This window comes from Arachis stenosperma, chromosome 3, assembly GCF_014773155.1.
Source record: "Arachis stenosperma cultivar V10309 chromosome 3, arast.V10309.gnm1.PFL2, whole genome shotgun sequence".
NCBI classification, from domain to species: domain Eukaryota; kingdom Viridiplantae; phylum Streptophyta; class Magnoliopsida; order Fabales; family Fabaceae; genus Arachis; species Arachis stenosperma.
In genome coordinates, this window is record NC_080379.1 from 167,712,689 (window position 1) to 167,728,934 (window position 16,246).

Here is a 16,246-nt window from a genome sequence, read left to right on the forward strand (position 1 = left end):
ATATTGTGAAAAATAACTTAGAAATAAAATAAAAAATGAATTTCTTGCTAATTGTCTTTTAATTATATTGAAAAGAAAATTACTAAAAAATTTGACACAAATTCTATTATTGGTGAATTTTATGATACGAAGAATCGACCACTTCATTAATAAAAAATATACACATATTTTTTCTATTTTAAAATATATTCACTATCGGTATATTTTTATAATACATCTTATATTATATTATTTTTTTACATAATTTTAATATTATATGTATTATTGGCCTCCCATAATATCATTTCTGGATTCATCCCTGGTCACCTCGACACTAACACAAATTGAACGTTACCTTAAAAAGAGTTTGAACCTCACATTAAGGTCTAAATCACTGTTTCAAATAATCCCAGAACAATTATTATCCCATATAGAATATGATACATATACTAGTTAAAATAAATAAATGGGAATTGTGATTTGTGAGACCTGTATTTGGGAAGTATACATTTTATCTGCGGGCATTAGAATTGGAATTTATTCTATTTTTTGATAAAACAGAATTTCAATTCAATTCCAGAGAGAATTTTATTCCAAGAGTCTTCAAATAAGCACTTGTTTAGGAAAAATTTATCTGCACATTAGTCTTAGATATTATGTTTAGACATCTACTTATTATTATTATTATTATTATTATTGTTTATGAAACCTGGCTTAATGTTAAATTTGTATTTATATAATTCTACACGATAAGGTGATCATAGAGAATTAGTGTAAGAAATTCAGACGAGAGTTCTGCCCTGGAATTTAGAGGAAGCCGCAACCCTTTTTTTTTAACTTTTTTTTTGTAAGGCTTATATTTAAATAAAAAAATACCAAAAAGAAAAAGAAAAAGAAAAAAAAAAAAAAAGAAAGAGAAAGACTCAAAGACCTGTGTGACTGTGAACTTAGCGAAGAAGTTAATAAGGTTGAAAGGGGCATGACCTTTGAGGTGAAGGATATTTATAACCTCCAAAACCCGCTCTAAAACCTTTTCGTTCTTTGTTCTTGCATTGCACTTGCTATTACATTCAGAATCACAATTACATTCGCTACATTCTCTTGCAATTTCTTTCGCAAAATCAATTTCCCCCGTTTTCACTTCTCTCACCTCAAGCCTCTCAACGAAGGTTTGTTTCATACTCTCACTCTCTTTCACTTAATCTTTCTTTCGCTATAATCCTCTCTATGTATTCATGATTCTTTTTTACCATCATCATCATCGTCATCATCATCATCATCATTCTTTCGGAAATAGCTAATTCCCGATGCTAGAATGCGTTTCCGCAATTCGCCCCTGCAAAACCACGCTGTATCATTCTTATTATTTTCTTTATCGTACTGGTAAATGAGGGTTTGATTTTCTTTTTTCTTCTCATAATGCTGGAGGTTGTTATAATCTATTGCGTTCTACTCATGCTTCTCTTCAACATTTTACTCACCTTCCAAGAAAATGGGAAAAGGAATGCGTAGTTGTCATTTGTTATGTGTACAATCCAGATTTTGTGCCAGTAGCAACTTTAGAAGTAGTTAACTGTTGATTTTCGATGTTGAATACTTGAATTTCGAGTATGTAGAATAAAGACTAGTTCTTGGCTGATCAAATATATATATTTTTTTAATATTTGGTTTTCAAGGATAGAGGATGCCCTGATCTTTTTCATGGAGACCAAAGAATTTACTGGTGTTGCACCTAAGAAGGCAATTGTTACGCCTAAAACTATAATACACCAAAAATTTGGCACTAAGGCTTGCTACACTGTAGAGGAAGTTAAGGAATCTGATGAAAATGATTGTCCGGGATTAAGTATACCACAGAAAAGACCCTGCGTTTATCGTTGCTCCTTGCAACTTCCAGAACTTCTTGTGGTGTCAGGGATCTTTAAGAAAAAGAAGGATGCAGAGCAATCTGCAGCAGAGTTGGCCATACAGAAGGTATCACTTAGTTCCAGTTAGTGTGCAAAATATATAATTTCAATAAATAATTGTGCTTTTCTCTTTTTTAAGTTAGATTTGTCTTGCTTCTATCTTCTTTCTAAGCTGGGAGGAAGATGTACCCCCCCCCCCCCCCCCCCCAAAATTCCTTTTTTTTCTCCCTCTCTCTCTCTCTCACACACACACACACACACACTAACAAAGAAAATTTGGAAATGTCAATGCCAAACACTCTTGAGATTGTTTTCTTAGTAATACTGTAATACCTGTGTGATGAATTATTCCACTTTCACTTCATGATTGCCTTTTTAGGATTGTAGTAAGATGTTATGATGCTATAATAGACATTTTCTAACTGTGTGTTTATCTATATTCTTCTCGATTTGTCATGTCCAGGTGCCAGGTGGTTTAAACTAGAATGTTATTTGTAAGAATTTTGATAGATGGGTGTCTTTAACTGGATCCTGGAATATTTCTTTCATTATTTTTGACAATGTATTGTAATAGAGATTTAGAGGTATTATCATTGTTTCTTTCATATGATATTCTCTTGAAAATACTATGGATAGGACATGAATGATTTCCTAATACTTATTTTGAAGCTACAATTTATTTGAATCTATTCTTTGTATTGAGCTAGTATCTGCTATTTTATTCTTTTACCTTTGTACTGAAGGATTGTGGCAGTTTAACTTTCACAACTGTCAATTGCTCTACTGCAGCTTGGCATCCGTGTTGATACCGATGACCCCACTCCACAAGAAGCATGGGACAGCATTGTTGCTCGAATTAACTATTTGTTTTCAGAAAATGTAGGTAATCTATTTGAATTTGAGCATTTTTAAGCATACTGAAGTGACCACAGTGATGACCATAATTATTTTTCATAATTAAAAGTAGACTTCAGTTTTTTGCATTGAATTACTTTTGGTTTATTTAGTTGCATTTTTTTAACAGCCAATTGATCAACCTTATTTATTTGTTTATTATTTTATTAATTTCTTTTTGTTTTTTGCATTTAGAGGTTCTAATTTCTTGAGAATTCAAGTTATTGAATATTTACGTTTATTGTAGTGAACTGCGAAGAATTTTGTATGCTATTTCTATATGTATTCATTGCCCTCTATCCGTATAAAGCTTAAGACCTTGAAATTTTAAAATGTAAAATGATGGATGGTGAAATAGAACGTTCTTTTCTTACATCCCTTCCTTACCAAATTGCTTATTTCAAGTAAAAAAATTCTTTTAGGATGGATCTTATCTCCAAAAGTTTTTGTAATTGTCTATTCTTTAATTTCTACTTTATTTATGGCCAATTTTGTCTCATCGCTTGGTTAACTTTTGGTAAGATTTTTACAATTATTTTGGTTGGCCATCATGATGAAAATTAGACAAAAGAAACTATCAGTGATTTTCATTTCATTCTGACACCCTTCTTTGTCATCTGACACTTATACAGTTTCTTTCATCTCTCCACCCGCTCAGTGGTCACATTGGTGCAATTTTACAGAGGAAAGGTGATCTTTGTGGATCACTTCCTGTTTCTGTCCTTGCTGTCTATGATGCAAAGCTTGGTAGCTTGTGTAAATATATTGATCCTGAGGTGGAGTCAAATCCATTTTTGGTTATGTCATACATAATCAAGGCCACTACAAAGTTATCTGGATTTATTGCTACTGCTGAACAACATCCCTGGATTAGAAAGCAAAGTCCATATCCTGAAGATATTGTAGATTCATTATTGAAACAAGACGGTTTGCAAGAACCCATTCAGGTTGCTGCTGTACGCATTCCTAGTTCAGAGGAAAAATCTGTTGAAGCAGTGACTCTTCATATTTCCTCAAAAGAGTACTATCTTAATATGATTGCAAATGAACTTGGTCTTGAAGATGCCTCCAATGTTTTGATTTCAAGGTGAAATGTAATTGAAAGGTGCATATCATAATTTAGATGGTTGCTTTCTAATATATTATTGACTTGACAGGAATTTGGGTAAAGCTTCTTCCGAGACAAGGCTGTTCTTTGCTGCTCCAAAATCTTATATACTGGATCCATCTTCTAAATTGCCAAATGGAAAAGACGGCCTTCGTCTTGATGGACCTTCAAATTTAAGGGCAAGTTACTTGTCTGGTCATGATATAGCTGGTGATGCAATATTAGCATCTATTGGATATACGTGGAAATGTAGAGATCTTTTCTATGAAGATGTAGCAGTTCAGTCATATTACAGGTCTCTTTAAATTCACATCATTTAGTGAATTGTTTAACTGAAGTGCCTGAAGTAATTTTTTTTCCCTTCTTCTTCTCCTCCACCCCCCTCTCATCCGAGTGCAGTGAAATTCTTTTTCCTTTGTATGTCTTTATCACATATCTTATAACTTGAAACTATATCCATAAGGATTTCTACATATCCTAGCATAATGCTTAAAATGCCTATAATTCTGTCTACCTTTATATGCATTCCCACAAACTTACTGCACATCATTCTGTCTAATTAATATAGGCTCTAGGTGGCCAGTTTATTTTCTTGTTTCTGATTCTGGGTTAACATGTGGACAATGGCGATAACCATTTTGTTTCCCTTTTGTTGGTCACATGAAATCTGTGTCAATTTTTTGTTTGATAAATATCCTTTGTCACGTTTCTTGTACAAATTTGCCCAAGCTTGCATCGATTAATGATTCCTCGATTATATACAGGATGCTTATAGGGAAGACCCCAGGTGGGATTTATAAACTATCCAGAGAGGCTTTGCTCGCATCAGAGTTACCTTCAAGGTTCACCACAAGAGTAAATTGGAGGGGTTCGTTTCCCAGGGATATACTTTGTAATTTTTGCCGTCAGCACCGTCTATCTGAACCTCTATTCTCCATTATAAGCCCTGCTTCAAAAGAACCAACTGAATCGTGTGGATCAAATTTGAAAGTTGCAGACCTGGGCAGAGATGTGATTGGATGTGTCAATGGGGCCCCTACAACTACAAGACCAATGCAATCAGATACAGAGATGTTTCAGTGTGAAGTAAAATTACTTTCTAGGTGTGAGAATTTGATAATTAAGTGTTTCCCAAAGGATTGTTTTAAAAAGCAGAATGATGCCATTCAGAATGCTTCATTGAAACTTCTAGTGTGGCTGAACAATAATTTTAATAATACAGTTGTTCCATTTGAACCACTTTATGAGACTGCTGACATCTTCGGCATCCAGATTTTTTCTGAGAACTTTTTCAGAGAGATTTCACACTATCATTCAATTCAAAATTGTCAGCAGCTTAATCAATCACTGGGTATAAATTCATCATGTACCACGCCAGTAAAAGGAGTGTGCTTGTTAAAGATTGAAGGTCCAGACTCTGGTGTCTGTCCATGCAATGGATCTTTATCTTGTATAAGTTACTCAGTTTCTTTGGTTGTGGAGGGTGAGAATATTAAAAAAGTTATTGAAGTCACAAACAACTTTGAGTTTGAGGTGGGAGTTGGTGCTGTAATTTCCTATGTGGAGGAGGTTGTGATGCAGATGTCTGTTGGTCAGTCTGCTTACTTCACTACAAGCATATTCACTTCTGATTTGATTTTTGCTTCAGCAAGTGATTCAGTCGAAATGCAGTCCTTGTTATCTTCTAGTGAGTTACTTTCTCTTGTGAATCATGTTTGTTGAATGTTGATCAGCTTGTAATAAATTTCTGCTGATATTCTTGTTTATCAGAAGGCTGCTGCTTAGAATATGAAATAAATTTGACCAAGGTAGCAGAGCCTTTGGAGGAAAGGATGGAACAGGCTCTTTTTAACCCTTCACTTTCAAAGCAACGGGTGGAATTTGCAGTTCGACACATTATAGAATCCCATGCTACTACTTTGGTAAGGAAAATCTTGTCTGCACTGTTTTCTTATGTTAACATGAGTTGTTAATTTGACGTTCAAGGGGACATTGCAGATTGATTTTGGATGTGGATCTGGAAGCTTGTTGGAAGCATTGTTGAAGTATCAAACTTCTTTGGAGAAAATTGTCGGTGTTGATATTTCACCGAAGGGTCTGACCCGTGCTGCAAAGGTCACAAGCAATTTCATATCAAACTTATTTTTGTGTAGAGTACCTGGGTTTTTAACTTATTTCTATGTACAAGAAAGAAATGGTTTTTTTTTTTTGTCATTTTTAAAAGTTATGGTACCATGAGATTTGTCTGCACATGATCACATATCCTGAAGTAAGAAAATATATGTTGTTCACATTTCTTCACCTATCCTATGTTCATATTTGTTCTTGTAACTTTTTTTCAGAATAGAGAATATATTATCATTTTCATCATTTTTAGAGAACTATTACCAACTACATGTTGGTCCAAATGGAAAGGGCTTGGTTTCGTTAAGCATAAGTTTTTGGGTCCCATATGGAAATTTATGTGTATGTAAGGGAGGGGAGTTCTTGCTTAGATGTGTTTCTAATCTGATGCCTAATGGATGAGGCGATACCCTGGGATTTTTTATTTTTCTCTTTTGAATAGAAACAACCAGATGCTCCTTTTTCGTAGATGGAAATATTTTAATATTGGAGGGTGATGTTTTTGGCATAAAGTTGTTGACTTCGTCTTCTGTCCAGTATGGAAATATTGTTTATGCAATTGAATTTTATGTTAGATGCTAAGTTAATCAATATGATCTTGAAGGGTATTCTGTGTAAAGTAAAATAGAATTAGGATTTTGTCCGTGTATAATGTGAATTCCATTAGTAAAACACTGTTTGGATTTTGTGTGTCTGCAGGTACTTCATTCGAAGTTGGTCACAAACTCAGACAGTGGTGTGCAGTTGACAAGTATCAAATCATTAATTCTCTATGAAGGTTCAATTACAAAATTTGGTTCCAGGTTGCAAGGATTTGATATTGGCACTTGTTTGGAGGTACTTGTCCGCTATAGCTATTCCACTATTGCCGACTTCAGGTTTTTTATTTGGGTATAAATGTAAGATCTGTCTTGTTATAGAAGGGGAGTCCTAGTTCAAGTTCTATAGAATAGGTTTCTAGTGTATATTACTAGAAGCTTTTTATATGTTTTCTGTCTTGCCCTTAGCTGCGCCAGATTATTTGCTCAGCAGCATTATTCAGATTACTCTCTATGTAGGTGATAGAGCATATGGATGAAGATGAAGCATGCCTATTCGGGGATGTGGCATTGAGTTATTTTTGTCCAAGGATTCTCATTGTTTCTACGCCAAATTATGAGTACAATGTGGTGCTTCAGAGATCCAATCTGGCAGCCCAAGAGCAATATGAGGAATCGGGTGAGAAAACCCTGTTACAATCATGTAAGTTTCGCAACCATGACCACAAATTTGAGTGGACCAGAGAACAGTTCGGAAAATGGGCATCCGGCTTGGCTGCACAGCACAATTACAATGTGGAGATTAGTGGAGTTGGTGGTTCTGCTGATATTGAACCTGGTTTTGCTTCCCAAATTGCAGTCTTTAAAAGGGAATGGAGTCTTGAAGATGGCTTCAAGGATGCTGATATGGATCACCATTATAATAAAATATGGGAATGGGTATGCAATAGGAAGAACGAATAATTGTTTAGACTGAATTGTACAGTTCTTTTAGGTACTCAAGAATCCTTTTTTAGTGAAGTAGAGAAACAACAGAATGATTTTTGGAGAAGGGCAGGGCGATTAAGAGCTTTAAAGAAGGGCAGATTTTATTGGATCATTTCTACAATTCCTTTATGAGATATTCTTGGGAAATGAATATAATAAAAGGTGACCCTGCTAGATTTAAGGAAATTTAAGGATAACAATACTAGAATGGAAGGAAAAGACATGCCACTTAGGCCTGTTTGAATAAACAATTTAAATAAGTTTTTTCTTAAGTTTTTTTGGAAAAAGAAGTTAAAACATAAAGATTTTTATTAATATCAGCTTATAAATAAGTTATTTTGAATTTGAATTTTTAGTTATAGAAATACTTATTTTAAAGTTGTAGTGTCGGGATAAATAACTCAAAAAATACAATTTTTTACACAAGAAATAAAAATTAAAATAACAATAATAATAAATACTTTTTAATATTAAATGTTGATTTTATATCATCTAATCATTAAGATTTCAATCGTTTAGGCTATTAGATTCTTTATTTGTTTTCTTATTAGTTCTATTTTTTAGACAATTAGTTCTTGTTACGTAATATCATTAGAAATTGGTTCTTTTACTTCACCTTTACCTGCAGCAACGGTGTTCTTGTATGTGGTGAATAGTAATAAAATTTTAATTTACAATAATCTTGATGGCAATGCCAAAAAATTTATTGTGTAGTTAGTGTTTGTTGTTTTATTGTATTGTGTATAATATGATAGGTAAAAATAAAAAATAAATATAAAATGTGTGTCAATGTATATTTTATTACTATTTTTTATTTTTTATTTTTACTCCTATTAGCCTCCACCTTTATTAGGATCAAGAACTTGTTATAATTAACTATAAAAATAATAGTAAACTATATAAAAATAAAATCACATGTGAAAAAATAAAATTAAAATTGAGATTTCATACCACACACTGTTAAATACAAATTTAATAATAAAAATAGAATGATAAAATGATAAAAAAAAATAACTGAAAGGAATATATGCAGATTCAGATGACATATTATTTTAAATGGTGGTGGAGGGCTAGTATTTTTAGAAGAAACAAAAAATATTTTTACAGAATCAAAAATGAAGGCAGATTTTTTTGTTTTGAAGTCAAATTTTTTTAAGAAAATGATAGAATGATTTATCAAAAAAGAGAAATCATATATTTTTAATTTTTTAAAAAGATGTGAATTAACATTTTGAGAAATTAAAAACTTTTTTTTAAATGATGCCAAATACGCGTATTATGGCTTTTTATAATTAAAAAAAAAAGCTTCTGCAATTTCCAAAGAGACTCTTACTCATGCTTAAATCTGATTTAGACAATAACTCGGGCTATGATTATTTTTCTTTTACTTAGCGATAAAAGCAAATAAAAATACTAGAGTTTGTATTGTTGTACACTGTATATCTACTGTAATATTAAGCCGTTCAAATTCATAATGAAATTCTAATTATGATATATACATAGTCAAGTAAATATATGAATCTCGTCTTTGCACCATCAGACCATCCTTCAAGATGACCGAAAAACAAACTTATCGATTTCATGATAAATATGCTTTTTATAAATGTATAAATAAATAAATCTCAAATGAAAGAATAAATATGAATTTGAAGAAAAATAAATGAGTACTATATTTCACTAAATAGTAAATTCTAAACATGATACTAGCTGTGAGATCTCTTCTGAACAAAAATGAGCAATCATAGTATTTAGCTTAGCGTAGTGCTAGGGAGCCAATGACCTAAGTGTACAATGTGTATAATGGACTAAATCTTTGGTCCATAAATAAAATAAACATCACCCATACTATCCAGAATAACCATCCGGATACCAGGATAAATAAACATCTCATGTCATAAAATTACTCATCCCAAAAACTTAAGTTGATTTTGGGGTTCACCAATGATCAAACTCCTGACTTTCCAGATTTAGAACTCTAATATCATATCATGAAACCACTCATCCCAAAAGCATAACCTGATAGGACAGTGTAACACTAATGATTATATCTCTAATACTTCCTAAACTTCTATTGTACTCATTGTACGCTTGAGCCATTGACTCCCTATACTTTCCTTTTAGCTTAAGGCTAGCCCAATAATTCAAGTCACCAAGTGAAATCTTTTTTTTTTTTTTTTGGTATTTCCAAGTGAAATCTTTTACCTACCAAACTTCTGTTCTGTACTTCTAAGCTGTAACTCTCTTTTTTTTTCTTTTTCATTTTTTGGCCCAACGTAGTTTCTCGTTCAATTTTGGTGAGCCCACAACACATCTGGGCCAACGCGGCGGCGACGGCGCGTGACAAAACAACACCACACTAACCGTAGAAGAAGAAACCCTCTCTCTAAGCGTTCTTCGTTCCATTGCACTCACAGCGTTCGTGTTAGAAGATACTATTAAGTATTAACTAACAAGTAACAACAGTCAAGCGCTTCTCTTTAAGTATCGGAGGAGTACACGTATCCGTATCCGTATCCGTATCCGTATTCCATTTCCACGTCGTTGACCAGTACAGCGCAGTAGCTGCAACTGTATTTAGGTGAAGATGAAGTCGTATAGGTTGTCGGAGCTGAGTGATTCTGAGCTTCAAGGTCTCAAAGCTCGCCCTCGTATCGATTTCTCTTCTGTTTTCTCTGTGGTCAGTGTTCTCTCTTCAATCCTCCCCTGTTCTTCAATGCATCCTTATTTTCACATTCTCGCGCTTTGCAAATTCGCAGGTAAACCCCATTGTTGATGACGTTCGCACAAGAGGCGATGCTGCTGTTAAAGAGTTTGTGCTTCTCTATTTTTTTTTGTTTTTTTTATGGCTCAAGATTTTAGTCATGATGCATCAAAACTTGAACCTTCTGTTTTTTCCGGGTAGGTATACTTTGAAATTTGAGAAGGCTAAATTGGATAAGGTAGTTGAAATTGTGTCGGAGCTGCCTGATCCAGTGGTAGGTTTTGTTTGTTTATTTCTCTTGAATTGAAATTGAAATTCTGCAACTAATTTTCTGGTTTGAGTGAGTAAGAGTCAGCTTTTTCTGTTGTTTAACTTGATGTGGTTTTATGGGAGTACAGCTTGATGGAGCTGTTAAGGAAGCTTTTGATGTGGCCTACAACAATATATATGCATTCCATGCTGCTCAGAAGACACCTGAGAGAATTGTTGAGAACATGAAAGTATGTATGCCATTCCAATTCTTATTCTTACTTTGGATCATCCATGTTTTATTAAGTCAATTTTTTTAAACAGTTGAAAATAAATTATTTAAAGATATGTTTAGTGGTGTCCTTTTTTTAGAAAAGGCTAGATATTCCTAGAAAGATTAAATACAGAATACAAAATACGTGGAAGATTTATTTTCGTTCTAGTCAGATGTGCATAACTGCCCCTGATTTGTGGATTTTCACCATTATGTTTGTGCCAAGTCCTTTGATTTTGTAATTATGCTTATGTGTTTGTTCATTCTTGGGGTGTTACACCAATATTTTTGTTTTGAGTCTTCTGAAAATACCAGGGAGTTCAATGCAAGCGAGTTGCAAGAAGTATTAATTCTGTGGGTCTTTATGTTCCAGGAGGAACTGCTGTATTACCATCAACAGCTTTGATGCTTTCTGTTGTAAGTGAATAGTTATTTCATTCGTTCTTGGTATCATGTCCTATCGTATAACCGCATCATCATCATTGATGTTTAATTGTTTTTGCTATCAGCCTGCACATATTGCTGGATGTAAAACTATTGTTCTTGCAACTCCTCCATCTCAGGATGGCACTATATGCAAGGTACTTTTCCATATTGTACAAGAACTATAATTGTGTGGTTAGATATTTATTTATTTATTTTAGAAATAATTTTTGCAGGAGGTACTGTATTGCGCCAAGAAAGCTGGGGTAACTCATATCCTCAAAGCTGGAGGAGCTCAGGTTTGAAAGATGATAACATAACCGCTTTTGTGTCTGCCTGTCTGGTTATGTGATTCTAGTCTAATCATTTAGCTGTTTGTATATGCGTTTATATTATAATTTCTTTAATGAAGCAATCATAAATATGACATTCGTCTTCATTACAGGCTATAGCTGCCATGGCTTGGGGAACTGAAACTTGTCCCAAGGTGGAATTTCTAAGTGTTGTTTGTTTCATTAGATTTTCTATTCAGATTATTGTTTGTAGTTATTGGACTGAGCTTTGCTTCTTTCAATTAATATTACTCATGTTATCCTATGTGCAATTGATTCATCTATTGCCTCTATCGTAATCTATATCAGCCTTTCAAAAATAAATAAATAAACAAATAAACAAACCTATATCAGTGCAAGTTCATTATTACTTATTAGATATGACAAATTTTATTATGAATTTGTGACAACGCTTTTGCAGGTTGAGAAAATTTTTGGCCCTGGAAATCAATACGTCACAGCTGCAAAAATGATACTTCAAGTAACGATTCAATTTGTATATGCATTGCATACGATTCAATCTGTATATGCATTGCATTTCAAGCAACATACGATTTAATCATAAAATCTTCTGCAGAACAGTGAAGCCATGGTTGCAATTGACATGCCAGCTGGTCCATCAGAAGTTTTGGTCATTGCGGATAAGCATGCGATTCCTCGTCATGTTGCTGCTGATCTACTTTCCCAGGTTTGATGAGCTTTAAAATGATTCTACTTGCATAATTGCATTTAGAAAATGTTTACATTCATAGCAGTGAATAACTAGTATTATTTCCTTTGTGCTTGCTTAATATGGCACTTCATTCTTGGTTGTAACTTAAAATTTTCAGGCTGAACATGGCCCTGATAGTCAAGTAGTTCTTGTGATTGCTGGTGAAGGTGTGAATGTGAACGGCGTAGAGGAAGAACTCAACAAGCAGTGCCGGAGTCTTCCAAGAGGAGAGTTTGCTGCTAAAGCCCTCACCCACAGTTTTATAGTTTATGCACGTGATGTGCTCGAGGTCATGATCATATCTTTCTTTGTACCAAATGCCGTTAATTCTTTTTCTCATGAAGTTACTTTTTTTCCCCACCGAATTCCTAGTTTCCTGAAGCTAATCATGTCTCAATTCATCAACATCTTCATAACGTCTACATTGGGGTTTCCAAACTAAAAGTTGTTTTTTCATCTCCACTCTCCAGTCAATAAATTTCTCAAACCTATATGCACCAGAACATCTAATTGTCAATGTGGAGGATGCAGAGAAGTGGGAGGGTTTTATTGAGAATGCAGGTGTGACTTTTGTAGCTTGCCATATTCACTTTTTACCTATAAAAATCTTGTGTGTACTTAAACTGAAACTGGATGCAAACACTTCTAAAAGAAAAATAAAACTTGCTAAGACCCAATTCAGACAAACCAAAAGCAGATACATTGTTTCCGTTTTCTTGAACTTTGATGTATGATGACAATTTTACATTTCTAACGATTGTCTCTACACTACAGGTTCTGTCTTCTTAGGGCCGTGGTCACCAGAGAGTGTTGGTGACTATGCAAGCGGGACAAACCATGTGCTTCCTACTTATGGATATGCAAGGATGTACGGTGGTGTTTCATTGGATTCTTTCCTCAAGTACATTACAGTGCAATCTCTAACAGAGGAAGGCTTGAGAAAACTTGGGCCTTATGTGGCAACCATGGCTGAAGTTGAAGGTCTTGATGCTCACAAGCGAGCAGTTACCCTAAGGCTTGAAGACATAGAAGCAAGGTTTCAAGTTTCAAGTTGAGGTGATACCTCAATTTGTTACACACGATATATGTTATGTAAGTCTACACCTAACTTTTTGATCACTCATGGCTAAGTAGTTGCCATTTTGATGTAGTAATTTGAATTGTTTTCATCAACATTTGTTTTCTTGTTTAAGTCCAATGTAACAATATAATTGTTTTTCATGAACATTTGTTTTCTTTTTCTTTTCCTTTTTATTTTTTTATTTTTTAGAGTCCAATATCATGGTCTGATCTTCATATAATTAACTCTGCATAACGTTAAAGCACTGGTGTTGGTTGTTGCTAGCTGTGACAGTTGACTTCACTACTTAAGTGCTGGTCTTTTTCCTCTCTTATTGTCTAGATAAACATGAAAATTAACCAACAGCTATTATATTACTTCATCAAAAACCAGAAGTTCAAGTAAAATGTAAGGAACAATGCTGAAAGTCGAACTTAGATTCTTATTTTGGTGGAAAAATGGGGACCCATCTGAATCTACTATTCTACTTTGTCTGCTGCTGTCATCATCTCAACTAGAACGTAACAACTATGCATGAAATATCATCACAGCTTCCTAGAGACTTGGCTTCTTTAACCAACTTCTTAGCTGCTTTCTTAGCATCATCAACATCATCTTTGATACAGTCACAAGCATCCTGATTTGTCATCACCTGCATCAGAGGAAAGGATACTTTATGTATTCTCTTCCCCATCATAAATCTCAGTAATTATAAGAATTCACTCATACCTTCCACAAACCATCACTTGCCAAAATGATGAAGTCAGTGTCATCATCAATCTTCCGAATCATCACATCTGGCTCAGCAGTAATGTGCTCCTTCAGTTTTCCATCTCCAAATGCTCTTGTCATTGCTAATTGGCCGTCCACTCTTGGAATAGATCCTAATTCCATCATATACTTTAGTAATTCAATAGTGGAACTTGTAGAGGAAAATAATGTTGCGTTAAATTAGGTTTGATGCTAATAACAAATATGTTATGTCGCAATCGAGACATTACCTGGTCTTGTGAACACACAGCCCCCTCTGGTTTCAACAAGATCTTTCTCCTTCTCTGGTTCATGATCCACAGTTATTGGTTTTGCAATACCATTTTTGCATGATATCGCTCGAGAATCGCCGACATTGGCTACAAGCAGCTTCACTCCATCAATTAGTATTGCTGCAACCGCTGTCGATCCTCCCCGCGAATCAGCTATATTCTCTAAGATCTCATCGTTTGTAGCCTTGCACACTTTCTTAACTGCATGCACTGGTTTCTTCCAGAAACTAGGCTATCCATGCATGATCAACGAATCAAATATTAGGGAGATAATGGTTTTGATTAAAATTAAATATACCCATGATTAAGGGATATACCTCATTCAGTATGTTTTCAAATAGATGGCTTTGCAAGTATATGGCAACATCATGACCTGAATGACCATCAAATATTGCATACAAACCCAAGTCATAACCATTGAGCTTCTTGTGTTGAGCAAAAATGTAGTCCTCCATTCCATGGTTCAACTTTCCTTCGGTCAAGTGATATCCATGGCTGAAATGTCGAGCAGAAAGCCTGCTGTTTTCATCTCCATCTTTAATGAGAAGACCTTCATGAAGTCCCTGCTATAACAAGAATCAAAAGATTGTCATTGAAACTACACTACAAGTCTCACGAAGTTTACTTTGTCAAAATTTTGATCTCTTAGCAAGAAAAGAGCACATATCAATGACAATATTTCCCTGGAGAAGAATTCAAGGACATGAATACCTCTGCAGTTGCGCCATCATCTCCTAGTAAGTACTCTGCTTCTTCTCGATGATCATCATTTGCATCCTCATCTGCCTCTGGTTTTATTTCATCAGTATTGTCTTCAACATCATCGTCATCTTCATCCTCACCATATTTTTCTTCTATGAAGTCATCTTGCTGCTGTAAAATGCAAGAATTTGCTTGGTGAGAGGAAGGTGCACTATATACACATAGCAATAATGAGAGAGAAGAGAGAGAGAGAACCTTTCTCTCTCTTTCAACGGAGTCAACATGGCTTGCCAACCTTGATTTCTGATATAACGAAGAATAAATTAAACAGTTAATCCATATACACTTATGATTAAAAGTAGAAAATTATTCAGCAATAGTGTGACAATCAGAAGTGTAAAGAGAAAACAGCAGCTGTAAAATTAGAACTCAAAAGCTGGATTTTGGATGCAAGAGTTCTACTCTTGGCATTGAAGTAAACTCACTCAGATGAACTCCCATTTCCATGGGGGATACACATACCTAGCTACACACAATTATGGGTGCACTTGTTATGCCTAAGGGCACACAGAAGTTGCATGCTTATATTATATATACCTTGAAAGCAGCAGCATTCCCTTCCGTTATCAATGTAGACTTTCTTTTCTGCAAGTTAGATTGGGACTGATAACAAATTTACGTTTGAAATGAGCAATACTCAAACTGAATATGAGAATATAAACATCATTATATGTTTGGAGTATCCAAGATCCTTCACAGGGTCATCACCACTATGTACTCTTTCTGTTTCATCATCCATGTACCAGAGATCATTTACCCTCATATGCATTTAAAATAAATGATCAAGATTTTATATTCTACCAATTGTTCTCTATTATATTCATGCAACATTGAAGCCACTTATTTGGTCAAAGCACCATACCTGCATTTGTTTTGATGGGAGGCTTTCTCTTAGCTGAGTTCAGAACTTGTTCATCAAATGATGACACGATTTGAACTTGAGAAATAATGGTGATAACGTTATTTATGTGCATAGTAAAGTGCAGGATGAGTAAAAAAGAACTATTATTATTTTATATTCTTTTAAATGTGTCTGGACATGAATGCACGTGTTTGACAAATACACGAGGTAGTGTCCTTCACCGCTTGTGTTAGATTTTGCAAACTTAACAAGTGGTAGCCATTTTGATACATGCACTTAACTGGCCATGT

At 34.4% G+C, this 16,246-nt stretch overlaps 3 protein-coding genes across 7 annotated transcripts; 2 read left to right on the forward strand and 1 right to left on the reverse strand.

Moving 5' to 3' along the window:
- The first annotated feature begins 988 nt into the window (after positions 1 to 988).
- On the forward strand, positions 989 to 7,667 carry LOC130967552 (small RNA 2'-O-methyltransferase). 5 transcript variants are annotated; one of them, XM_057892457.1, is made up of 10 exons: positions 989 to 1,148; positions 1,656 to 1,953; positions 2,676 to 2,765; positions 3,413 to 3,867; positions 3,938 to 4,183; positions 4,653 to 5,575; positions 5,659 to 5,810; positions 5,887 to 6,003; positions 6,712 to 6,849; positions 7,071 to 7,667. In XM_057892457.1, the coding sequence occupies exons 2-10, from the start codon at positions 1,681 to 1,683 to the stop codon at positions 7,512 to 7,514; spliced, it is 2,838 nt and encodes a 945-aa protein (XP_057748440.1). In that variant the 5' UTR covers positions 989 to 1,148; positions 1,656 to 1,680; the 3' UTR covers positions 7,515 to 7,667. The 5 variants fall into 5 exon arrangements, with proteins under 5 accessions (XP_057748440.1, XP_057748442.1, XP_057748441.1 ...); XM_057892459.1 differs by having other exon boundaries at positions 5,662 to 5,810; XM_057892458.1 differs by having other exon boundaries at positions 1,661 to 1,953.
- A 2,134-nt stretch (positions 7,668 to 9,801) lies between these two features.
- LOC130968631 (histidinol dehydrogenase, chloroplastic) lies at positions 9,802 to 13,470 on the forward strand. Its single transcript, XM_057894011.1, has 13 exons — positions 9,802 to 10,215; positions 10,295 to 10,347; positions 10,441 to 10,513; positions 10,638 to 10,739; positions 11,078 to 11,179; positions 11,272 to 11,343; positions 11,422 to 11,484; positions 11,631 to 11,672; positions 11,939 to 11,998; positions 12,095 to 12,205; positions 12,348 to 12,518; positions 12,700 to 12,790; positions 13,004 to 13,470. Exons 1-13 carry the CDS (start codon positions 10,123 to 10,125, stop codon positions 13,282 to 13,284), a joined length of 1,314 nt encoding a protein of 437 aa, XP_057749994.1. The 5' UTR covers positions 9,802 to 10,122; the 3' UTR covers positions 13,285 to 13,470.
- On the reverse strand, positions 13,471 to 16,002 carry LOC130968632 (probable protein phosphatase 2C 39). Its single transcript, XM_057894012.1, has 7 exons — positions 15,957 to 16,002; positions 15,290 to 15,337; positions 15,044 to 15,205; positions 14,650 to 14,895; positions 14,291 to 14,564; positions 14,019 to 14,173; positions 13,471 to 13,941 (listed from the first exon to the last, which is right to left on the reverse strand). The coding sequence occupies exons 1-7, from the start codon at positions 15,960 to 15,962 to the stop codon at positions 13,804 to 13,806; spliced, it is 1,029 nt and encodes a 342-aa protein (XP_057749995.1). The 5' UTR covers positions 15,963 to 16,002; the 3' UTR covers positions 13,471 to 13,803.
- Between the last annotated feature and the right edge of the window lie 244 nt (positions 16,003 to 16,246).

Excerpts from the sequence above, each read along its gene's own strand:
- LOC130968632 (XM_057894012.1), bottom strand. Across the intron at positions 15,206-15,289 it reads CCGTTGAAAGAGAGAGAAAG|CAGCAAGATGACTTCATAGA; the intron begins GTTCTCTCTCTC and ends TGCATTTTACAG. Across the intron at positions 14,896-15,043 it reads ATGATGGCGCAACTGCAGAG|GGACTTCATGAAGGTCTTCT; the intron begins GTATTCATGTCC and ends TTGTTATAGCAG.
- LOC130967552 (XM_057892457.1), top strand. The coding sequence starts at position 1,681 with ATGGAGACCAAAGAATTTACTGGTGTTGCACCTAAGAAGGCAATTGTT. Across the intron at positions 3,868-3,937 it reads TCCAATGTTTTGATTTCAAG|GAATTTGGGTAAAGCTTCTT; the intron begins GTGAAATGTAAT and ends TTGACTTGACAG. Across the intron at positions 6,850-7,070 it reads ATATTGGCACTTGTTTGGAG|GTGATAGAGCATATGGATGA; the intron begins GTACTTGTCCGC and ends CTCTCTATGTAG.
- LOC130968631 (XM_057894011.1), top strand. The coding sequence starts at position 10,123 with ATGAAGTCGTATAGGTTGTCGGAGCTGAGTGATTCTGAGCTTCAAGGT. Across the intron at positions 12,206-12,347 it reads CTGCTGATCTACTTTCCCAG|GCTGAACATGGCCCTGATAG; the intron begins GTTTGATGAGCT and ends TAAAATTTTCAG. Across the intron at positions 12,791-13,003 it reads GGGTTTTATTGAGAATGCAG|GTTCTGTCTTCTTAGGGCCG; the intron begins GTGTGACTTTTG and ends TCTACACTACAG.